General features: G+C 39.7%; 1 protein-coding gene across 1 annotated transcript in view; it reads right to left on the minus strand.

Moving 5' to 3' along the window:
- UVRAG (UV radiation resistance associated) overlaps positions 1–26,322 on the minus strand; it is a 162,906-nt gene that overhangs the window by 52,545 nt on the left and 84,039 nt on the right. Inside the window, exons 12-13 of the mRNA XM_045021498.1 lie at positions 21,517–21,682; positions 4,373–4,451 (exon numbers count right to left, since the gene is read on the minus strand). Coding sequence (XP_044877433.1) covers positions 4,373–4,451; positions 21,517–21,682 — 245 coding nt within the window. The remainder of the gene's footprint in view (positions 1–4,372; positions 4,452–21,516; positions 21,683–26,322) is intronic.

The raw sequence follows: 26,322 nt of genomic DNA on the forward strand, positions 1-26,322 counted from the left end.
ATATCTTCATTAATGTTCTGGAGGATGGCATGGACTGCACTCTCAGCAAGTCTGCAGATGACACTAAACTGGGAGGAATGGTAGATACACTGGAGGGTAGGGAAAGGATACGCTGGAGGGTAGGGACCTAAATAAATTAGAGAATTGGGCCAAAAGAAACCTGATGAGGTTCGGTAAGGACAAGTGCAGAGTCCTCCACTTAGGACGGAAGAATCCCATTCACTGCTACAGCCTAGGGACCAAATAGCTAGGCAGCAGTTCTGCAGAAACGGACCTAGGGGTTACAGTGGACGAGAAGCTGGATATGAGTCGACAGTGTGTTCTTGTTGCCAAGAAGGCTAATGGCATTTTGGGCTGTATAAGTAGGGGCACTGCCAGCAGATCAAGGGATGTGATCATTCCCCTCTATTCAACATTAGTGAGGCCTCATCTGGAGTACTGTGTCCAGTTTTGGGCCCCACACTACAAGAAGGATGTGGAAAAATTGGAAAGAGTCCAGCAGAGAGCAACAAAAATTATTAGGGGGCTGGAGCACATGACTTATGAGGAGAGGCTGAGGGAACTGGGATTGTTTAGTCTGCAGAAGAGAAGGGGGGGTGAGGGTTGATAACTGCTTTCAACTACCTGAAAGAGGTTCCAAAGAGGATGGATCTAGTCTGTTCTCAGTGGTAGCAGATGACAGAAGGAGTAATGGTCTCAAGTTGCAGTGGAGGAGGTTTAGGTTGGATATTAGGAAAAAAACTTTTTCACTAGGAGGGTGGTGAAGCACTGGAATGGGTTACCTAGGAAGGTGGTGGAATCTCCTTCCTTAGAGGTTTTTAAGGTCAGGCTTGACAAAGCCGTGGCTGGGATGATTTAGTTGGGGATTGGTCCTGCTTTGAGCAGGGGGTTGGACTAGATGACCTCCTGAGGTCCCTTCCAACCCTGATATTCTATGATTCTTCCCAGTAGTTCTAGACACTCACGGGGTTTTTTCATGATGAGGCCCAGTTTTAATGTGGTGCTGCCTTCCACGTTCATTAGCTATGTCAACTACCAAGGAGTTAGGTGAGGGATCAGAAAATAAAACTTAATTCTTAAGTCCTGGAAAAGGGCGTATCCGCTCTTTTGCATGGAGACGGAGTAGATGCTGGGGTATGCCCGATCTTTGCTGGGTCCAGAAAAGCTTCATTAACAGGCAAAGCTATGGAGGACGATGAGGGGAATGCAGGATATTGAGCAACTTATGATGAGGCTCTTTTACCTCCTCAAGAGGAATCTGCAAGGAGTCTGCAACTCTCTTGACCAGATCCTGATCATGTTTAAAATCTGCCAGGGATAGCGAAGGCAGCATGATATAGAGCAGGGGTAGGCAACCTATGGCACGTGTGCCAAAGGCGGCACGCGAGCTGATTTTCCGTGGCACTCAGGTCCAGGGGCCTCTGCATTTTAATTTAATTTTAAATGAAGCTTCTTAAACATTTTAAAAACCTTATTTACTTTACATACAACAATAGTTTAGTTATATATTATAGACATAGATAATGTTAAAATGTATTACTGGCACGCAAAACCTTAAATCAGAGTGAATAAATGAAGACTCGGGACACCACTTCTGAAAGGTTGCTGACCCCTGATATGAGTAAAGGCTATATTTAGTTGGTAACCAACATTAATTTGCAACTAATGAGAATCAGCCTCTTTAGGAAAACAAGTTAAAAGGTACAAATAAAAATCGGCTTTAAAAATCAATTATTTAAATAAAGATTTTTTGCTTGCTGTTTTAAAAATCACAATTTACATTGATATAAATTAAAGCTATTTAACATCACCAATCTACCCTGGTCACTACTGCAATTCTTACTTTACAAGGTTAGCCAATGGTCTGCATTTGATAATTTAATAATTACAACTTGATAAAGTAATAATCACAGTCTACATAACTATTTCAGGGAATTGGCAGTGAACATAAAATGAGCATACTGGGTCAGACCAAAGGCCCATCTAGCCCAGTATCCAGTCTTCCAACAGTGGCGAGTGCCAGATGCTTCAAAGGAAATGAACAGAACAGAGCAACTGAGTGATCCATCCATCATCCAGTCCCAGCGTCTGCAGTTAAATTTAGGGACACCCAGGGCACTGGGTTGCGCCCCTGACCATATTGGCTAATAGCTATTCATGGACCCACAGTTAAAATACTCAACAGAAAAAAATAACGGCCTAATTTCTATTTCTTAAACCCTACTTGTAGGATCACTATAATCAGGCCCAAAAGGAGCTAGACATTTCTGGGCTTCCTTACGGCAACTATCACAGAAGGAGAAAAAACTGCTCCATGTGCTTAGTAAGGGCTTTGGATTTTACAAATAAAAGGAAAAATTCTGGGCCCAAAACCCATTTATGCTCAGATTAAAGCTATTATACACCTACAAAATTAAACACATGGTTTTGAACGGGGACTGATACAGCAAAGCATGTTTCCCAAATAATGCTTCACAAAACTAATACTGATTTACTTATGAATTCCACCTGAATGTTCCCGAGTGCAAGATGCGGTTTCCATTCATATTACCCTGTTTTACAAAATACCAGTTAATCTTTAGAGAAGCTTTGATTTCAGTAACTACGTATTATGGACCAGGTCTCCTCCTCACATACACAGAAACCTGGTGGAAGGAGTTACAAAGGCAGGAAGACTTGAGGGGAACCTTGCAGAATTTCCTTAAGAGGAAGAGGCTGGGTGTAATGCAAACTTGGCAGGGAGCTAGACTTTCCACTCTCTCAGATCACTAGGACCCACATGGAAAGAGAACAGAGCTCTTTCCACGACACTCCACTGGCTCTGCCACCCTGGCTCATGCAGCTTCACACAGCGGTCATGGAAGTGCTCCTGGGAAAGTTAAATATCTGAACAGAATTAACTCTTGATGGAAAACTGGTTGGCCAACAGGAGTGTTGCTGTTGAATGTGGCCAGCTCCTTGCTCCCATTCAGACCTTACTGCCAACTCCAGGTTATTGGTGTTGCAAGAAGGAGGCAGAGGCAGCAGTCTCATTTCCCAGTTCCCCCCAGACAAGTGTAAGTCCACCCCATCAGGTCCCTTCTGCATTCACAAGTCCCTCTGTTTGTTCCAGATGAACTAAACCTATCTTTGAATAATTTTCAGGAGTTAAGAGTTTGTAAATCCCACTTGAATTCAAAAGCCCCCAACTCTGCCCCCCAAAAGCAGTACTTAAAAAGGGGCAAACTTATGATTCTTTCCCTTTTAGTGGTCAAGGGTAAACTTACTACATATATACCAAGTGCTTTAGTTTCCTGGAAAAAAAAAAGTGTTCTACCTGCTCTTATGATGAAAAGTTCTATTGCCTATACAGACATACATCCAAGTTATGTCTTCACTGACTTTTCTTTAGCTGTTTAACACACCAGTTATTTCATCAACCTCAAATGGAAGATATCTGTAACTCTAGGAACAGGGAACACTTTAAAATGAGACCTCTGTTCGCATTCAAGAGATGATTTATGAAGAAGAGTCACTGGGAGTACTTGGTGACTGAACACGACTACTATTTTAGTGGACCACGAACGTCTTCATTTCATTGCAGGTATGACAAAAATACTTTCATAAATCAAAACTTATACAGATTATTTAGGAAGCAAAATATATGAAATAAAATTTACACAGCAAAAAAAATCAAAGCATAAGAAACCAAACTAATCATAGCACTTTTCCAGTACAAGGACATGACTTCTTAACGAGGAGTTTAAATTAGCAGAGATTAGCATAGGTATTAGCAACAGATATTAACATAGATTAGGATAAAACACTACCAAGAAGGGGGGTGGGGAAGAGGGAGAAAACTGGTTAGGGTTGTAATATGGGAAAAGATCAAGAGTGAAAAATACTTTATTCCTATCCTTAACTTTAAACAGATCTTCTGGAGCACATATGATCTCTTCTCAGACTAATAATGTGAACATTTTTACAGCTTTTGTAGGACCACATCAAGAGTACAGTGTTCAGTTAAAGGCTGCATGATTTGAAAAAAACAGAAATAACTTGTGAACCTTTTTTGGGCTTTGCACGATCAGTATACAAAAAAGGTGTAATCAAATCAATGGGTTTTTTGCTTGGCATACAATTTAAGGGCCATATACAGCACTATATAAGTTTCCTTTGAACTGTGCAAGTCCTAAGTGTCCATAGATGCTCATTATGTCCGGCTGCATCGGACTGATGGTGGGCCTCTTGCAGCAGCTCATGTCAGATGCAAAAAACACTTGACAAAAGTGAGATGCACTCATTTAATACCGGCCACTGTGCAGACATCACATGGTAGAATCTCTAGGAATTTACCATGTCTTTCTGTAACAAGTCTCAAAAATTTACCAACCTGTGCTATATTTTTGTTGAGAAGGTAAACTCCATAATCAAACTGAAGTCTCTCTCCTCCCTTTGGATACAGTGGAAACCTGAGGAGGAAGGGTCAGAAGAAAAAGTCAGATTTAGAAAGTACACATTCAATATTTTATCTTTAAAATTAGTCTGATTTAAGCAAAACCATTTGCTGAGATACCAGCAAGAACACTTCTGAGTGCAGGTAAATCCATAGCCTTCTGTTTCTGCAGACTCCCAATCCCAATGAATCTGCAGTTTGCACATCAACTACTCATCAATCCCACTTACACGTCATGCACTTTCTTCCATGAGATATTCTATACCTGGAAACCCTTCCTTGGCTTGGGCTGCCATGTTTCCATTGTCTCCTTTTTCAAGTCCCCCCTGGGAGCAAATGTCTTCCAAAGCTCTCCCCTCAAGGTCTTGTTTAGAGCACTTAGTGCAATAGGGACTCTATACAGAGCCCACAACTACCATATTTCAAGGGGTTATTTCTGTTGTACAGTATCAGAGGGGTATCCGTGTTAGTCTGGATCTGTAAAAGCAGCAAAGAGTCCTGTGGCACCTTACAGACTAACAGACGTATTAGTTTGTAATAAGGGAAGCACATTCTGTATGATCTCTAAATGTATACTGAGATTTATATAATGGAAAAGTACATTGCACAGGAATACTTTTGTATTAGAATCATCATGGCTAGTTGCTGGTTCTCAGCTGCTGCTTGTTATAAGAACCATCATTTTAGCCCCAACGTAACTGAAGCCTATTCAAGTTTAACCTTCACTATTACTGTACAGTATTAACATCAGACATGCAAATTCTTAGAGATTTAAACAATTGTTCACGACAAAGCTGTTAATTTCACAATTTTATAATCTTACTACTGCACTCGTTCCTCATTTTGACTCTTCCTCACATTGCGTCTTGCCAGTTGGACTTTTACAGGCTGAGCTCATAGTGGTTAACATGTCAGTTTTAGAATCTCTCAATACGACCATGTACAAGTTTTTGCCTTTAAACTCAGTATCTTATAAGCTATTTGCAACACATTCTAGAGATGTGATTACACAACCTCTATTTTGTTCTGACTTCAAAGGACTTCTTTACTGCTTGCTACTTATTATTTGTGACATTTAAAAAGAATTTTAAAGAGCCATTAGAGCTAAATGTTAACAGGTCAATATTACGGGAAGATGAAATATTAAGACATCAGCTCCAAATTTTATGATACTTTCAAACTCTTAATGGGTCACTTCAAGTTGAGCAGTATAAAGATCACCATAACTAGTATATCTAGCTCACCTTGCTTAATACATCTATAAATCCAAGCTGTCTGCAGCACAGGAAAATAAAAGTGCCTTTAAATTGAAGATGTATGCTGCAAAAAACTACCACTCAATATACTAAGTGCAAGATACAAATCAAAATGAGTTCATTTCAATACCTACAGTTACACTACTCAACTGTAGCAGAATTTAGATTATAAAGGCTACAATTACAATTAACATTATAAAACTCATTCATTCTTGACAATAAAACTGCTGTTAAAATACAAAGCATGCTTCATTACATGATACTATTTCGTTAAGTCACTGAAAATGAGAGCTATATATTTTCTGTTAGAAATGGAAACCTCAATTAAAGGGAGATGGAAAGAGACAATATCAAGCACTTAAAAGTTTCTCTCCTGCACAATCAATTTCTTGTAAGGAACCCTTTAAAGTCATTAAGATTAAACTTCTCTCCCTACCAGTTTTTCCCTTCTGACATTTGGCTAACATTCAAGATTCATCAATCGGTGAAATGAGCTGGGGAAAACATGAAGTTAATAAGATCTCTTCCTGTATACTCATGTCATTACTATAATACTAAATTCCTTGAATTTTAAACTAAGTCAGGGAATGTGTTAGCCTATGTAAAGTGGCATGCACATTTTGGCACTACCCAATGGAAAATGCGCTACCTGATTTCTATGTGATCTTAGTTTTGTTCACCTCATCCTACCTCTACCCTTCCCTCTGTCTGTCACACTCACTTGTTGAAACTGTAAGCTCTTTGTGGCAGGGACCATGTCCTCTTATGTTTTTAAAGAGTTCTTAGCATGATGTGGCTGCAAATAATTACTATTGATGGCTGTCTGGTGGCCTATGTGAAGTGAATTTGTACTCCTAGCTCATAGTGAGCAATGCTGCTAAACTCATGCTCTCAATTTGCCATGCAGCCCAGAGTTAGTTTGTAAGTTCATTAGGTTTTCAATTAAGTCTGTTAATCAATTCAGTTGCCATCCACCCAGAGACTAATCTCTCTAAAGCCTGAAACATTAAGCACTGGAGGCCTACTAAAGCGCTTCCTATCAATTAATCATGTTTTCCTTCCAGACCTGCCTGCTCTAATCTCTGCTCTTTATGCACTGATGACTTATAGATTCATAGACTCTAGGACTGGAAGGGACCTTGAGAGGTCATCGAGTCCAGTCCCCCGCCCTCATGGCAGGACCAAATACTGTCTAGATCATCCCTAGTTTAGAGGCACTTGTTTGCATTTAGTGCCTCTAAAATAGAAAACAAACCCATAAAGTTGACCGAGTACTCACTCTGGGAAGGAGAATTCCAATGTTATAGGCAAAGGCATCATAGGATAGCCAGATTAGAAACAAGGTTATTAGTCAAAACTTGTTTTAACACCTGAGTGCAGTACTTGTTCATGTTAAAATTAGCTTTTTGGGGGGTTGGGTGGTGTTAATGTCACACAGAAGAGTCTTTATACAGGATTAGACTATGTTAAATGTGTAGTTGCCCACCCAGGGTCATTCTTTGGTGTGGTGAGATTTCAGTGTTTCCTAGTTCCCATATCAGGCATCAAAAGCAAGGCTACCAAACTATAATAGATTGCACCAAGTCAATTTGTTTATATTTGTGTAGCTCAAATGTAGCCTTCTGTATAATATTTGTATAGCAAAAAAACAAAACAAAAAAACAAAAAAAGAAGTAACTGACTAGCCAGTAGCAGTACTGCAGAAAAGGCCCCGAGTATAATGGATCACAAATTGAGTATGAGCCAACAATGTGCTGCAATCACAAAAAGGTTAATATTCTGGGGTGTATTAGCAGGAATGTTACAGGCAATAATTGTTCAGGTCTACTTGGACTGGTGGAGACTCAACTGGATTACTGTGTCCAGTTTTAGGCATCACACTTCAGACAGATTTGGATAAATTGGAGAGCAACAAAAATGATAAAGAGCAGAGCTGTCAAGCGATTAAAAAATTAATCGCTATTAGTTGCACTATTAAACAATAGAATACCACTTATTTAAATATTTTTGGATGTTTTATACATTTTCAAAAATATTGATTTCAATTATAATAGAATACAAAGGGTATAGTGCTCACTTTATTTTCTATTACAAATATTTGTACTGTAAAAAAACAAAAGAAATAGTATGCTTCAATTCATCTAATACAAGTACTGTCGTGCAATCTCTATCATGAAAGTTGATCTTACAAATGTAGAATTATGTACAAAAAATAACTACATTGAAAAAGAATGTAAAACTTTAGAGCCTACAAGTCCACTCAGTCCTATTTCTTGTTCAGCCAATCACTCAAACAAGTTTGTTTACATCTTCAGAAGATAATGTTGCCCGCTTCTTGTTCACAATGTCACCTGACAGTGAGAATAGGCGTTCACATGGCACTGTTGTAGCCAGTGTTGCAAGATATTTACATGCCCGATGTGCTAAAGATTCATGTCCATTCATGCTTCAACCACCATTCCAGGGGACGTGTGTCCATACTGATGATGGGTTCTGCTTGATAACAATCCAAAGCAGTTCTGACCTACGCATGTTCATTTTCATCAGCTGAGTCAAATGCCACCAGCAGAAGGTTGAGTTTCTTTTTTGGTAGTTTGGGTTCTGTAGTTTCCTCATTGGAGCTTTGCTCTTTTAAGACATCTGAAAACATGCTCCACACCTCATCTCTTTCAGATTTTGGAAGGCACTTCAGACTCCTAAACCCTGGGTCGAGTGCTTTAGCTATCTTTAGAAATCTAACATTGGTACCTTGTTTGCGTTGTCAAATCTGTAGCGGAAGTGTTCTTAAAATGAACCATGTGCTGAGTCATCATCTGAGACTACTATAATATGAAATATATGGCAGAATGCAGGTAAAATAGAGCCAGAGATGTACAATTCTCTCCAAGTAGTTCAGTCACAAATTTAATTAGCGCATTATTTTTTGAACGATCATCATCAGCATGAAAGCATGTCCTCTGGAATGGTGGCCGAAGTATGAAGAGGCATACGAATGTTTAGCATATCTAGCACATAAATAACTTGCCATGCCAGCTACAAAAGTCCCATGAGAATACCTGTTCCCACTTTCTGGTGACATTGTAAATAAGAAGTGAGCAGTATTATCGTCCATAAATGTAAACAAACTTGTCTTAGCAACTGGCTGAATGAGAAGTAGGACTGAGTGGACTTGTAGGCTCTAAAGTTTTACATTGTTTTGTTTGTGTGCAGTTACGTAACAAAAAATTTACATTTGTAAGTTGCACTTTCACGATAAAGAAATTGCATTATGATACTCGTATGAGGTGAATTGAAAAATACTGTTTCTTTTGTTTATCATTTTTACAATGCAAATATTTGTAATAAAAAATATAAAGTCAGCAGCGTACACTGTATTCTGTAAATATATTTTAAAAGTAGAAAACATCCAAAATATTTAATAAATTTCAATTGATATTCTATTTAACAGTGTGATTAAAACTGTGATTAATCATGATTATTTTTTTTTTAATCACGGTTATTTTTTGAGTTAATTGCATGAGTTAAATGCGATTAATCGACAGCCCTAATAAAAAGTTTAGGAAAAGGTGACCTATAAGTAAAAGATAAACTGTGCATGTTTACTCTTGAGAAAAGATGATTGGGCAGGAGGGGATAGGATAACAGGCTTCAATTACAATAAGGGCTGTTATAAAGAGGACAGCGATCAGCTGTTCTCCATGTCAACTGAAGGTAGGACAAGAAGTAATGGACTTGATCTGCAGCAAAGGAGATTTAGGTTAGCTATCAGGGGGAAAACAACTTTTTAACTATACGGGTAGTTAAGCTCTGGAATAGACTTCCAAGGGATGTTGTGGAATTTCCATCATTGGAGGTTAAGGACAGGTTAGACAAAAACAAAACCAAACAAGTCAGGGATGGTCTAGGTATACTTGGTCCTGCCTCAGCATAGGGCAATGACTAGATGACCTTTTGAGATCCCTTCCAGCCCTGCATTTCTATAATTTTATGATTAATTTTAGAAAGTATTCCACAGACTTCAGAATCAAGAAGCAGGGCTGATTACAATAAGAACAAACAAGAGAGACTGTTTCTTTTAAGAGTGCATTACTCAAATTTAATATACGAACAGATGCACTTTTTAATACTATTAAGTATCAACAATTATTTCTCCACACAGGAAATAAACGGCTTTAAGAGTTGTGGGGATCAAAGCAGAGTTCAAATTAAACTATTTGGCCTGATTTTAGATGACAGCATGGCAAAAGACCAGACTAGAGCCACTTTGTATGACCAAGTCTAGCAACTAGAATGTTTTTGAGTTTGAAATAAAAAGTTTATATAATCTCAGTTCTCACTCCCACAGGAGTCAGACACACTGAAAATGAGACTATGAGTATCCTTGGCATGACAGTCCAAACACAACAAACAGAATGCACACTTAACAGGAACAATACAAGTAAATTTAAAATGAAGTAAGACAGATTATGGCCAGAAAACTGGGACAGTCAAGAGATAAGAAATCCTCTCCCCTCCTTCACTCTAGAAGAGGCAGGGGGATTGGAGACAGACACCAACATTAGCAAATACCACTTTATACCTGAATAGTACTGAGTGTCTCCAATTTAAACACTGAGGGTAGGTCTATACTGCAATGAAAAAACCCATGGCTGGCCCGTGCCAGCTACCTTGGGCTCACGGGACTCAGGCTGCGGGGCTGTTTCATTGCAGTGTACTCGTTTGGGCTCGGGCTGGAGCCTGGGCTCTAAGACTCTCCCACCTCACAAGGTCCTAGAGCCTGGGCTACCGCATGAGCCTTGAAGTCTACACTGAAATCAAACAGCCCCATAGCCCAAGCCCCACAGGCCTGAGTCAGCTGGCATGGGCCAACCACAGGTGTCTAGCTGCAGTGTAGACATACACTGAGTTAAGCTCCACTACACCCATGTCAAAGGTAAGAATCCTTATTTTTAAAAGATAGGAAAACTGAGGCTGAGGTCATGTGATTTGTGCAAGGTCATTTAAGCTGGGAATGACCTAGATCTAACACCCAAGACTGTTTACCCACAAGATTGTCCCTCCCATAAGTTAGAACTGGCAAATGTGCCTGACTATATTTTGCAATAGCACCACAATATTATTATGTTTTAATGCTGTGAAGATCTCTTGTAACATGGACAGCACAATGCTTTAAATTTTAAAGTTTAAACAGCATGCACAGAATATTTGAAAATCTTTCCAATCTTCACAAAGCAACATAATTGCCACTTTCATTGGTTTGATAATTTTTAGGTCCACAGCTACTCTGCCAAGTGAAATCTTAGGAAGCCATTTCTTAAAAATTAGTCTTCACTTTTAGCAAGCATTTGTCAAATGAATACATCTGGTAATGCAGTGTAGGTGTTAGGTGTGCAGCTACATGCTAACTTTGTCAAATGCTAACAGTTTAAAGGGATACTTTTATATATTAAGCCATATTTTTAATTGACAATGGCATTTTCAGAATTTAGGGCAAGATCTTACATTATCAACATAGGTTTAAAAGCCCTTCTACAAAATACAAGGTAGAGAAATTCAATATATGCAGTAAAAAAAAAAATCACAACTTGGAAAGCTAAATGAGGCTGGATAAGGTCACTTCAACTCCAGTTGAACAGTTAAGATGTAATCAGTGAAACAGAAGTATTCAAGCTAAGCCAAGGTAGATATTTGAATATTTACTGTTGAGTTCTTAAGGCACCCTTTCCTATCTGAGGGTGCCTTAAAAGCTTTCATGATTTGGTGGCTATATTAGATTTCCAGCTGCTGTTGGATGATCAGAAAGCAGCAGTGTCCAGAAATGCTTTTTACCATCTGCAGCTGGCCATTGCAGTCGTTTCTTCCTGATGCAGAACTTACTGCTGTGATACTACACCTCAAGAATGGATTATTACAATGTGCTCTACATGGCACTACAATTCATGATAATATGGGCATTTAAACTAGGTCGGAATATAGCAGCCTGCCTATTAAGTGATGCTTCTGAGTTGCAGCAAGTCACTGGTGCTCCATATTCTTCACCACCTACCTACTGGTATCCAGATTTGGTATATGGGGCTTGTGATCTCTACAAGGCCTAAATGGCTTCAAACTTTGCTATTTGGGATACCGCCTCTTTCCTTGTGCCAGACCAAGATCAAAGGCACCTGAACTGGATCCCTCTCAGGCTCCACAGTGCTCTTTGAGAGGGGCCCTCCAGCTCTGGAACAAGTTTCTTCCCCTCAGCCTAAAAACAGCACAAGTCTATTGACCTTCATGGCAAGCTATAAGGCACAACTATTTAAGCTGGCTGCTGTGAGAGAAGTCTGGTTTTGGGGGAGCAGCTAGGGGAAAGGCTTGGTATTCTGCAAGTAATTTACTTGTGTGTAAAATGGGTGGGATGCCTTAAGTTTTGGATTAGGGCCCTTTTTCTTTTTGGTATAAATCTAAATAAAAACATACCTCTCTTCGAATAAATTCTTCGAAGGAAGTAATCACCCCATGCCCCACCAGAAGACACCTGGCAGAATGTCTTGTGTCACAATGTAAAATGGTCAGACACTATGGTGGGTGAGCAAGGGGAGAAAAATTCCAAAGCAGAAGGTCTTCCATCAAAGTGGCCTGCCACCAGCCCTCTGACATTTAAATCAAGGGACTGAATGTCCCCTTGGTACACAGAAGAACTGGGGACATGCAGACAGACTGAGGTAGCCAGGAACCAGAGCACAGAGTTTTATAGATCAAAAGTTAGCATCTGGTATTGAAATCATAAGACAATGAAGTTGAACTTCGAGTAACATGCTCTATTAATAAAGTAACAGAAGAAAAATGGAGAAGCAAATACCCACACTGAGGTAAGGTAGGAGTCAAAGGTTTTGGTAGCAACATAAAATCTCTCCCACAAAGATTTCCCAAAATAAATCTTAAAAACCAACTGTCCACAAAGGCTGCACACTATACTAACAAGTTACTGCATATATTGCAGAATACTTATTCAAATCTAATTTAAATATCATTGCTGAAATTTTTCCATGAGTTCATGAAACAAACTCGTTTTTAAGCCAATCGTCTAATTGCATATTTTCATTAAGAAGCAGCTAAGTATTTTGTACAATAGCAAAGTATTCAAAATAAAAAGAGTAAGATTTTCTGAAGCAGATGTGCTTCACCCGTGGAATATCTGTCCTGGGAAATCAGTAGTTTTATTGGTGTCATGTGCTTTCAGATCTCCAGTTGGTAAAAAAAAGTTGAGACATGCCCATACTAATTTCTGTTTTAAGCACTGTTCTGAGACCACCGTCGTTAGTCTAATTGTGTTCATTAACTGTGTCATAATCAATCATAACTACCAACTGATTCTCATCTTTGAGCTCTCTTTGGGCTGACCTAGAAAAGTACTTACCAGTCACTGAAACCTCATTTATTTTACAGCCTCATATCTGTTATTGGGCTAATCTGTACCTGTTCAACATCACACAGCAGCTTAAATATTTGAGTAACCTGCAGTAAATTTCCACAGGACTGTTTGGTCAGTCAGATGTTAACTGTTAAGTAAACCTAAGAGGATCTATACTCCATAAATTTATTTCAGACACTAAGGTTGCTCTTATGAGTTCTCAAGTCCAAACATCTTTATAGCTAGATTTTGTGATTTATGAACTCATTTTGTATCCAAAAAGATCACAAATGTGCCAATATACTGGTGACTGATTTTTACTGTATATAACCACCTGCCTTTAATACAAACTCTGTTTTAAAAGTTTAAGCAATTGCTTGATTTTTAACTGCCTTCATCTGTTTCCAATTTGGCATTAAAACATATGGTTTGGATTTTTTTTATTCTCTTCTAATCAGTCCTTTTCCCCATGTCCCAAACAGCACTGAAGAAAACCTATGCAAGGAGCTTGAAATCTCAAAATTTCATCTCCACCAAAAAAGGTCTTTGGACAAGCCTGAAGCGAAATAGTGACATTTCTGATCATTTCTAAAAGCTAGTTTACTACAGATTGACATGTGGCACATTTAAAGAAGGTCTGTATTAAACCCGAATGGGGTTTCAAAGGTTGTGGGAATGTATAATCAGTCTGTGGAATTCACTACTGCTAAAAGTCAAATACTGAGACTGAATTTTCAAATGGCTGGAAAGTTCCAGATACTCTAATATCTATAACTATGCTAGTTAAGTTAAAATGTAACAACAGATTTCCTGCAGACATTTGCCTACCTGCTATATAGCACTGAACAGATGCCTAGGTATAAAGGTTGCCTCCCTATTTCCTTTAAGACACTAGGTACAGGCCACTGTCAAAGACAGGCTGTATCAGACTCAAATTAACTATTGTGCAACTGCAGTATGGGAAACTCTACATTAGTCTCTGGGCATGTCTACACTGCACCACAGTTTGGATTAAGGGGGTGTAAATTGCCGAGCGCACCAAAAAGTTGCGCTCCAACTGCGGACACTGATGGTGTAAATTAAAAAGATACATAGTTCACATCCTCTTTCAAAGATGACATTAATGTGAACTGAGTGCCTTTTAGTCTGCACCAGCAGTGTCTCTACAGAGGAGTTAGAGCACACTCTTTGGCGTGCTCTGCAATTCACACTCCTGTGCTCTGCACTGCAGCCTTTGAAAGAGGGTAGTGAATTTAGTGCTTGTGAATGTGGGAAGCTAGTAATATTTATTTGGTGCCATGAAGCGTTAGGTATCCAGTTCTAAAATTTTGGCCCTAGTGTCAGACACTGAAAGCGAGCAGACTGTCAGAGGCGCTGAGCCTACCACTGATAGTCAGCAGGAAAAGTAATATCTTTCTACTTACGTGGCCACTTAAAACTAACGTACTGAACGTTCATCAACAAGATGAGACCAACAATTCACAGAAGTTAATAGATAAAAATATAGTGAGCTACTTGCTGTCGAGTGAACAGGCTAAATTAACTGACAATGCATGGAATCACTCACTCATCTCTAGTTATCTGCATCACAAAAGTAGAGTCCACCAAAAATAAAAAATGAACCTCACATCACTTTATGCTTTTTACAATTACAAAATCTGTATCTGTCCCGTAGATTTTGACCTCACCCGCCAATCCACCCATTTAGACTTGTGTTCTGTTGTAAACCAACAACTTTGCTCCATTACTTAACTCTTTTCAGAAAGATTTGACTATATGGCAGGCTACATAGAATAAAAATATTGGGCTTGATTCTCTACTCTATTGAAAGATATGAAATTGGTTTAATTACATTGATTCCAGTGGAATCAACAGCATAACTGAATGGAGAGAGTCAGGCATCTAGAGTCACTCTTTTTAAAAAAAAAAATCTGCATGGCAACTGTGCCTCACACATGCCTTTCAAATTATGTTCAATTATAACGAGGGCGAATTCTGGGCTTAAACCAACTAACCTAACGTCCTCCCAGGGCTAGGGAAATAGTCTGCCCAGTCCTGTTAAAGACAGACTGCATCTATAAATATCCAAGAATGCCAGGTCTCTGAGTTGAGTAGTTTAAATCCAAAATCTGAGTAGTTTAAAATTGCTATAATCTTTGCTTATTTGTTCTGAGCCTGAAAATCTGATTGCTTTGATTATGGTATAATTTAAGAATTAAGTTTAAGTGGGTCACAGCAATTCTCATTTAAATGTGTGATTTCATATATCCACTTCTGGGAAAGATTGCTATTTTTCCCTCTCTTTTAAATGTGTTCTGGTCATTGTTTTATGAAGGAATACTATACCTATAGCTGGGTGGAGAATGGCAATTCTGTTCTGGAGGATTTTGAATGCTGGTTGAATTCCAATTTGGAACAAAACCCAAACATTTAGGAATCCTCCCCAAAATGGATTTACCGTCCACTGCCCACCTCTACTGGGAGCCCTGGCAGCTCAAGCTTCCAAGAAGCCAGGAGACAGGAAACTGGGGCTCTCATCTTCCCACCAGCCCATCAAAAGAGATGCTGAGGATCCAGGTGAGTGAGCTTGCAGGTAACCAGCCGAGCAGGTGTGGGGGGGGTTTCCATCCAGTGGAATTTCATCAAAACCTGTCTCCATACAACTTTTTGTCTTTGATGAATTGGCAAATTCTAATGAAAAATGCTTTATAATTTTTTTTCCAGCTAGCTCCATTTATGTTTTCTGCACTTGCACCCCACTACTTTCAGAATTTCTGCCGAGTACTTCCACTAACAAGGCTGACAAAATGGCTTTACAGAAATTTAAAAATTAATAAAAACGTATAGAGTAGTACAACTGCTCAAGAGATCATCTAATCCAGTGCCCTGGGCTGAGGCAAAACCAAGCATCCATTGACACAGGATGATTTAGTGCTATGATTACATTTACAATTTAAAACTTCATAAGTATTAGTTGAATACTGGGTGGAGGACGCTTGCTGAAGGGGTATCTATTTCTTTTTATCCTCATTTGCTGTGTGATCCCATGCATTATTTACTATATACTATACAAACCTACACCAAGTACAGAATTTCCTCATGGGTTTCCTATGGTGCTCTCATCTTACTATTGCCATTCCTTACAAACAAAACAGTTAATCTTCACAACACCCAAGCAAGGTGAGGCATTGGTATTTTCTCCCATTATAAACACTGGGAACTGAGGCACTGAAATGAAAGTCAAAATTGACCAGTGTCAAATAATTTTGGGCACCTTTTATAGCACTACATATATGAAGAGTGGCTAATGCAGAAGGACATACTCTATTCCAAGAAGCCCTGATTGATGAAGTAGGCAGAAAGGGAAGCTTGCACTGGACGACTGGGAAGAAATCCTACCCCAGACTTCCTGCTGCCAGAAAGCCTCCCCAGTGGAGGGGAAGAATGTCACTCCATACTAAAGGTGGGATTGGCTGCAGGCCATCTGATTGCCCTTGGCAATCATTTGGCAGAGGGCTAGAAAGAACAGGCTGAGGCTTCAGTACACGTTGTTGTTTGTTGCTAGTGGAAGGAGCAGTCCCGAACAGTCTGAACTTGCAGCTAAGGGGATCAGCCCAGTAAGCAGGCTAGGGCATGACTACCACCAGGGTAAGACAGCAGCCTAGACCCAGAAGAGTCCTGATCAGCACAGGGATGGATGCCTGACATTGCAGCAGAGGTCTGAACTCAGCAGCCCAAGTTCACACTGTTCCCAAGCACCAGCAACTGCCATGAGGGGTGAAAGGTACCATGTTTAGGACTAAGACTGGGAACTTTTGGATTCAATCAGCTTAGAGAGCTTTAACTTGTTTATTCAGGTGTTGGAGACCGGGTACTGTTAATGGAGAGAGGGGTGTGTGTGTGTGTGATTTCCTATAGGGCCCCCCCAATACTAACTGAGGGTTTGTCTGTGCTCAGATGTGTTTATTGCTGAGTGCGTTTGTTTCTGGGGTTACTTCCTGCCTCCCTCAAGATCGTGGAAGCGAACCAAGAGGTTTAGATCTAGTCAGAGGTGAATGGCGTTCTTTAGGCACACGGCTTTGGATATGGAAACTATTCAATCAACCCAACAGTGCCCATACCACATAAATATAGAGCAGCGTTCCCAGTGACCTCAGTTGCATGTTATCAACACTTCTGTAAATCAGACCCCAGGGATGTCAACTTAGATTCACTGTGCTCCTCATTTTCAGTGTATGTTTCGGCTAATGGAACTTGCTCAGTGTCACGCAAACTCTTTGGCTGAGGCAGGGATAGAATCCAGTTCTTCAGGGTAGCATTCAGCTGCCTTATCCAAGAGACCATTCTTTCCTACTGTTCCTTGTCTCATTCACCACACAGCATCCAGCTTCTACAACAAATGAGACAGGGGTCCTACAAATAGCCTCATTAACTACGCAACCCTGGTTCTCTCCAGAACACTGTCCATCTTGTGAATGAGGCACTATACACTATAACATGTAAAAACCTAAAGGGGGGAGAATTGAACTGAGGTATCTTCCTTGAAATCTATGAGCTCCTAGCTAGCAAAGGTAGCTATTAGGCTAAAATTGTGGACAGATGAACTACCATTCATACATCGTAGACGTTTTACTTAAAAAAAAAAAAAGGCACCAAATGCTATTGCAATCATGACAATTACAGAAATGAAATCTAGATCCAGGAGCTATTACAAAGAAAAAGCACAAAAAAACCTCCTGTACTTTTCAGCAAGTCAGGTGCTACCCTTCTCTATAAAATCCAGAAGCACACTAATGAAAGTGTTGCGTGCAAGTATAAGAATGTGTGACAAATATTAAAGCTATAGATTAAAAGCACACCTACAAGTAGAGGAGAGAAAGTGTTGTGCTTTTATTTCTCATAGCAGTGCCAAGAAATTTAAATTGGTTATTTATTCAGCACCATCCGCATGGCGGACACTGGAGAGAAGGAAACACCATACTGTCCCTAGAAGCTTAAAATCTCAGACAGTCCAATCCAAATAAACGAAGGATACATAATTTGAGCCCAAACTTCAAGCAGCATGGGGCTCTTTACTTTTAAAATACCTTCTGTACTTTCACGAGGATTGTTGAACATTATTGAAGAAATATGTTTTAAGGAGGTATTTAATAAAAACTGCATTCTTTACTAAAACCATTGAGGAAAGATAGTTCTATAAACTGAGACTGAAAAATTTCTGTGAGGGAACTTCTGTTGACACAATATTACAAGACTATATTGTAATATATGAAGGAGGGAGCAGTTAGAATACATCATGGAAACACCATAACTTTAACACTTCTGTTTATGTTTTCAAAGTTGGCTCTTTGTTGAAGACCAGTGGCTGATATTTTCATACTTCATCTCTAGTAGTTCAGGAGATATATAAGTGTTAGGTCAACCCTGTAGCCTCCTGCTTATTTTACAGCTGATCTTTCTTTCAATATAGTGGTAAAGTAGTCTCATACTTTCCTAAGACCATAAGTGGTCTCGATCACTCATTTTAAGAAATAAAGTACTTTTATTTGCAGTTGCCAAGATGCTTGCTATATTAAATAGTGTGTACACATTTTAGAATGCATATTTACCAAAGAGAAACAGGTCTAACATGTAAGTGTTTAGGCACTATTTACAAAGTTTATTTTAGGAACTTGTAATAAGTATTACTTGCATCCATTAGTTTGCTGTTATAATATTAAAAGTTTTTAAATAGATTAAATCCAAACCACCCAAAACTTTTTTTTAAAATGAGTGTAACAAAAATATCTCCCCATCCTTGAAACAAAACCTTTTAAAAACCCTTCATTTTGATACTACAGGCAAAGTTTCAGCCCAAAATAAAATATGAATCTAAATTAGAACCACTTCAAGCCAAATATTTAGTAAGTCACCCTAAATGTGATGCCAACAAGGGGTGCTATGTATTACATAGACTTTAAGGTCAGAAGGGACATACTCTGCCAAGTATGAAGAAAGCCATGTCAGAATTATTTAATAGTACCTTGCACTGATGTTGAACAACTGTCTTTTAATAATAAGCCTACTAAAAACACACTAAGTGTTGGATTCTGTTGCACATTTAATCACCATGTATTTCAACTAGATGTGTATGAAAAGGAAGCAGCTAGGGCAGAGGGAAAGCAACTGCAAGTTAAGATACTAAAATTAACTACAGTGCCACCAGCTACCAAGACTGCAGTGCCCAGAAAGATGGCAGGACAGAGGTCTCATCTATTCTTAATTTGCCCCTCTAATACTGGAGGCTGACTCTTAGGACCTCGGACAGAGCCAAATGAGGAAGAATAGAGCTTACTGAATATGTTGGGAGAAGGGGTAATACCAGAGGGTGTTTTTGGAGTACTGCAAGCTAACTCTCCCTCTTTGGAAACATATTGTGGAACGTAAGTGTTGAATTCATGAGGGCTAGGGGAAAAAATATCATTTAGATAAATAATCTGATTGAGTATAACTGGCTCAAACTCAAAACACCATGACCTGAAGAACTTTAAGTCCTATTGGTAGATATTTGAAGGATGGAAGGAAATTGGTTTAGACTTTAAACACAGTTCTCCCCACTTGCATGAGAAATCTGTTGAAAGCCAGCTCCAGTATCTGTGTCTCAACCTTAATTAAAATCTGGATAAAGAACGATTGTGTGGTTAAAAAACTAGGAGTAGGGCTCAGGAGATCTGAATTCACATCAGGCTTTGTTAGACTTCCTGGATGACCTTGGACAAGTTACTACACCTGTTTCACTTCCTTTAACTGTAAAATGGGGATAATTATTCTTCTCCCATCCTTTGTTTAAATAGTAAGATCTTTGAAGCAGGGTCTAAGGTAATAATAGGTAATAATTGGAGATATACCAATCTCCTAGAACTGGAAGGGACCTTGAAAGGTCATTGAGTCCAGCCCCCTGCCTTCACTAGCAGGACCAATTTTTGCCCCAGATCCCTAAGCGGCCCCCTCAAGGATTGAACTCACAACCCTGGGTTTAGCAGGCCAGTGCTCAAACCACTGAGCTATCCCTCCTCCTTTGTAGTCTGTCTTTACTATGTGTAGTCACTGAATTTCAATGGGATGTGTGATCCTAAATCACTTAGGCAATTTTGAGAAATCAGATACACAGTGCCTTAGCACAGTAGGGCCAATCCATCTTGGTTGGAGTCTGGAGCTCTCCAATACTAATATTTACATATGAATTTTGCTTAACGTGTAATCCACACACTAAACTATGGCTTGTTAAAAAATATTACAACTCCAATGAGTTTAATGTCAGTTTGGATACACACCTCATCCCCTTCTCCCCTCCCCCGGGCCAATGCAAACAGTTTGTCTAGACAATGTTTCCTAAGTGCAAGCACAGAAGCATTCCCCTTACCCTCTTCTTCAGTCTTGCCTAGGTGCTACAACTCCATTGTTCTGTATGTGCTGACTACAGAATGAACACTAGAGTCAGTAGTTCTGTGAGTTTTACTTTGAAGCTCACAGTACAGAGAAAAAGAGCAGATGATTTTATTACCCTTAAAGTTTATATGCTCAAATATAAAGTAATTATGTGAAAATTCACCTTACATGTCTATAGCCACAATGTTGACCCACAATATATACTAATGCAATATATTATACGTAGTTCAAGGTAGACTTGTATTTGTGATGTGTACGTTGAGAAAGTTTCATATATACATTTTGAGAGTCAAAGATAATGTTGCTGTTTGTGCAAGGTGAATTTTCACATCAGTGTCATTACTTGAAAGTATCCTGGGTCAGAGAATTCACGTAAATGAATTCTTTAACTGGCCATTTTCTGTCGTTAGTGCTTCGGTTTTCTAATGATAATACTGTAGTTACCTATTTCACTAAGAGTTATATTACCTCAGCAACCTTGACAAAGACTGTCAAAGAATTGCAGGAATTAAGATTCTGATGGCACAGAATAGTAACTAAACAGACATTAATAATAATAAAACAACAGACATTTGTTGTATTGAATCCATTGCTGGTTACAGAGCACTGAATATGGATCAGACTAAGAAATGCAAAAATATTCTAAAACTTAAAATTCACTGTAGTCTGTCTGGTCTACATGTGTAACAATGAAGTTTCACCACACAAAACTGAAATTTAATAATAATAAAAAAAAGTAAAGGAAGTGCCTCTTTGCACCCCTAAATGAATACAACTAGAATAGACTAGTTTATGTAACTTCAATCTAGTTTAACTAGTCTGCTACAAATTTCAACCTAATCCTATTCACATGGGATTCAGACACCACAATGGAAACTGCATCCTTGACTTGGGTACTAAAAACAACCTACTTCAATATCAACTACTGCAACTCCATCAACCTTCTTGCCCAGTCAAGATGCCACATTTCTCTCAGAAAGTACATATGAAGATGACATACTTACTCTCGCTCTTTCTCTGTCAGTTTGTCGTTGATATTATCTTTGATTGCAGATCTGGAACCTTTGTGAATTATGGGATACCTGAGTGGCACTTGTAGAAAGAAGGAAATCATTGAGACCAAGTGTGCAGTGTAGCCCAGGGCAACAGCAATGCTTCCATCATCTTTTGCTGTTAATGAAAAAGCAACTTATTTATCTAAATGAATTCTACTGATATGGTAAATATTTTAAGCATATTAATGAAAATTTAGCATGAGAAGGGTGTCCATATTACACAAACAGTAAAGACTAACACATGATGAAAATAATATACATGATTTAACAGCTGCATACAATGAAAAAGATAAAACAAGACTGCAAGCATCTTACAGAAATCTTAGTGGTATTATTAAGCTTATTCTATCACACATTACAATGCATGGTTCTGACATGTTTATGATGCGATAATAGCACATTTAAGCATTCAATAATAGAAAGATACTGCATTTCCAATATAGTGTTAAACATTTTTTTAAAATAGTGGTTGAGGCACTATATTCTGATGCTAATGGTAAAAACCTCTCCTGATTTTAATCTGTTTGTTATCCCTAGTCCATTACTTGCATCTTGTGTTGAAAGGTGACATCAGATAGGTGATAGTTTGAGCCTCCAGTTTAAGACCTACTCCTATACTGTCAAACTGCAAGGGAAAGGAGTTTTTGGCTTCAAATGGTAACTGAAAGGTGTTGGGGTTGTTTTTGTTTATTTTTTTTTAAAAAGGCTCCCTAGGCCAGAGTTCAAGTCTTCAGAGGTCTGCAATTCTCTGGCTGCAGCTGATGACCTCACTAACACCTACAGCAGAGAAAGAAGCTGCATTCTTACATTGCTTTAGGCATTAGTGAGACCACCAACTGTTGGACAGGGAAATTGAATCCCAGGGCCTGAACTCTAGTCTTGGCCAGTAACTGGAGGAACTGATTTTTAACCATTGTTTTAGAAGGTTAAAGTTTCACATTTATTCAGCAAATGACTGGGGATCTGAAATTGTGTATTTAAAAGTTAATTTACCTCCAGAGAAGATTTATGGCTCTTCCACCCCACCCTCTAACCCCTTTTCTACAAAAAAAGTTAACCTTTTAAAGTCATTTTTAACTTTTCATGCTGTACCTTCACCCTATTTTCTAGCTTATTAAAAAAATACACATGAATCTATGAATAGCTGGAAAGAAGTTATAGCCAGCCCAAATCCCTTCCAATGACAAACAGAAATTCTAGTGACACTAACTGAAATATATGAGGACCTGAACAAGGAAGGAAACACACTAATTTAAGTCCTCTGTGACATCTATGAAATCATACCTTGCTCTCAATAAGGCAATTCATGACACAGGTTTAAAAATAACACCCATTCCAAGAAATTATTCTGTACAAAGGGATGCAACTCTGCAGCAAAGATAGAAGTCCATGACCTTAGAGTTCTACTATAATGAGACCTGATTTTATTTTTAACCTAATTGTCCACTAACATTCTATGCTAACATGCAAGGAATCAGATAAACAACATTTTCCAAGTTAAAAAAAACTTATCAATATTTCATTTTTTCCCCACTCAGTCTGTAGTAAGCCACTGGGCAGGCAGACTAATTCCTTGTGACAAACTTGAAAAGGACTCAGTCTCTCTGGATAGCACCAATAAGTTATGACTTTTTGTCACAGCTTCCTGGTGATCGGTCCCTGACTTTTACTAAAAACATCCCTTACAAAATAGGGAGGAGGCGGGTCCAGCACCCTAGCCCTCCCCCCCCACCCCACAGCACCTGGGAGCTGCAAGGACCCCCATTGTCCAGTGTCTGGGAGGAGTCTCCCTGCCGCCCTGCATGGCTGAGAGCTGCAGGGGGAGTCCCCCACTGCCTGTAGTGGCAGGGGAGCTATGAAGTCCCTCTGCCACCGGTGGCAGCAGCTGGGAGCTATGGGGCGACCCATGCCACCCACGGAGGCTGGGCTGCTGCGGGAGATTCCCCTGCTGCCAGCAGCGGCTAGTCAACTGCGGGGCCCCCAATGTCATGGAGGTCACTGGAAGTGACTTCCGCAACCTCTGTGACATAATCTTAGCCTTAGTTATAACAATCTAAATTGACACAACAGCACTTTTAAACTTTTATAAACAAGACACAGGATTGTTCAGGATTGTAGATAAAAGGACTATGGCCCATATTTAGTAGAATTAGAGAGATATCAGTGTGATTAGTATTTCTTCACTCTCTCATTTCACTTGCGTTTTTCTGACATTTTAACTCAAACATATTAATGAGTCCTTGTGAGGGGGGAAAAGTACCAAAGAAGGCAGGAGCACTATAATAGAAGCTCAAATTAAATGCATACCCCACATAAATAAATAAATACTAAGAGGATCAAAAATTGCCACCATGGCTAAAGAGAGTAAAAGAGGTCATTAGAGGCAAAATATCATCCTTTAAAAATTGGAAGTCAAAGACTACTGAGGAAAATAGAAAGGAGCATAAATTCAGGCAGGTGTAAAAGTATAATTAAGCAGGGCAAATTAAGAATTTGAAGAGCACCTACCAAAAGACGCAAAAAATATTTAAGTACATCAGAAGCAGGAAGCCTGCCAAACAACCAGTAGGGCCACTGGACAATCAAGGTGCTAAAAGAAGCATTCAAGGAAGACAAGGCCACTGCGGAGAAGTTAAATGAATCCTTTGCACCCTTCACTGCAGAAGATGTGAGGGAGATTCCCACACCTGAGCCATTCTTTTTAGGAGGCAAATCTGAAGAATTGTCCTGCACTGAGGTATCAATAGAGGTGGTTTTGGAATAAAATTGATAAATTAAACAGTAATAAGTCTCCAGGATCAGATGGTATTCATCCAAGAGATCTGAAGGAACTCAGTTATGAAATTGCAGACCTGCCACCTGTGGTATGTAACCTATTACTTAAATCAGCCTCTGTACCACATGACAGGATGCCAATTTAAATAAATAAAAAAAAAGATTCTAGAGGTGATCCTGGCAATTACAGAGTAGTCAGCCTAACTTCAATACCAGGTCAACTGGTTGAAACTATAGTAAAGAACAGAATTATAAGATGTTTGTAGCATAGCTGTAGCCAAGTCAGTCCCAGGATATTAGAGAGATAAGGAGGTTGAAGTAATCTCTTTATTGGACCAACTACTGTTGGTGAGAATGACAAGCTTCCGAGCCACACAAAGCTCTCTTTCAGGTCTGGGAAAGGTATTCTGAAGGTCACAGCTAAATGCCAGGTAGAACAGATTGTTTAGCATAAGTAGTTAAGGACCATATTCTAAGAGTTCATTCAAAGTAGAGTGGCCCATTAATACCTCTGCAGTCACAGGACTGCAAGGCGGGGTGGGGGGGGGTTAGCAGGTTACAGATTGTTGTAATAAGCCATAAATCCAGAATCTCTGTTCAGTCCATGATTTAGTGTCTAGCAGAGTTATGAATTTAAGCTCCCAGACTAGTCTTTTGAAAGCATTGTGCAGATTTCCTTTGAGGATGAGGACTGATGAGTCAGATGTAGAGTGATCGCTTTGTGGAAGTGTTCACCCACAAGTGATAGGGAGTTTTTGTTTTTAAACCATTTTCCTGTGACAGTTCATTTGAGAACGGAGTGATTGTCTGGTTTCACCCACATAGTTATTGCGGCATTTAGTGCACTGGATGAAATATACCACATGTTTTGATAGGCATGTGTAGGGTCCATGGATCTTGAAAGGTGTATGGTGGTGGGGCATTGATCATTGCAGCAGATATACAAACAAAAAGGAAGAAATAGTTACTCGCTCTGCAGTAACTGTGGTTTGAGATGTGTCCCCCCAGGGGTGCTCCACTCTAGGTTTCCTACCGCCCCTTGCGCCTTTGATCGGACATTTCTCATAGCAGTGTCCGTTCAGCCTGTGCACACGTTAGGCAGCCTCATTCTCTGCTAAGGAACTTTGTGGTAGAGAAGGAACTGAGGGTGGTTTGCCCATGCAGTGTTGTAACAGGACGGCATGGGGCACAATACTGACTAACACGTATGCACCCACAGAGACTACTTGAGGGAGAAGTAGTTTTTCCACACAACATACAGTCAACCTGTGTAACTCATTGCCAGAGGATGTTGTGAAGGCCAAAAATATAACTAGGTTATAAAAAGAATTAGATGAGTTCGTGGAGCATACGTCCATCAATGGCTATTAGCCAGGATGGACAGGGATGCAAAAACATGCCATGGGTGTCTCTAAACCTTGGACTGCCAGATGCTGGAACTGGACAAGAGGGGATGATCAATCAATAATTGCCCTATTCTGCTCATTCCCTCTGAAGCATCCGGCACTGGCTGCTGTCAGAAGACAGAATACTGGGCTAGGTGGACCACTGGGTCTGACCCACTATGGCCATGCTTATGTTTATTACAGTAACTCCTCACTTAAAGTCGTCCCAGTTAACATTGTTTCGTTGCCGATCAATTAGGGAACATGCTCATTTAAAGTTGCGTAATGCTCCCTTCTAATGTTGTTTGGCAGCCGCCTGCTTTGTCCACTGCTTGCAGGAAGAGCAGCCCATTGCAGCTAGCTAGTGGGGGCTTGGAACCAGGGTGGACCGGCAGCCCCGACCATCTCTCCCCCCACCCCCATCAGCTCCCTACTCCCCTAAGTTCCCTGTGCAGCAGCTGCCCAGCAGACTAGCAATTGCAGCTGTCCCTCCCCCACTGCCATGTGCTGCTCCCGCTCTCTCCCTTGGAGCTGCTCCCCAAGACTCCTGCTTGCTGTGCAGGGGGGAGGGAAAGGAAGAGGGGGGACTAATGTC

The sequence above is a fragment of the Mauremys mutica genome, chromosome 1, assembly GCF_020497125.1.
Source record: "Mauremys mutica isolate MM-2020 ecotype Southern chromosome 1, ASM2049712v1, whole genome shotgun sequence".
In the NCBI taxonomy this organism is placed as follows: Eukaryota; Metazoa; Chordata; order Testudines; family Geoemydidae; genus Mauremys; species Mauremys mutica.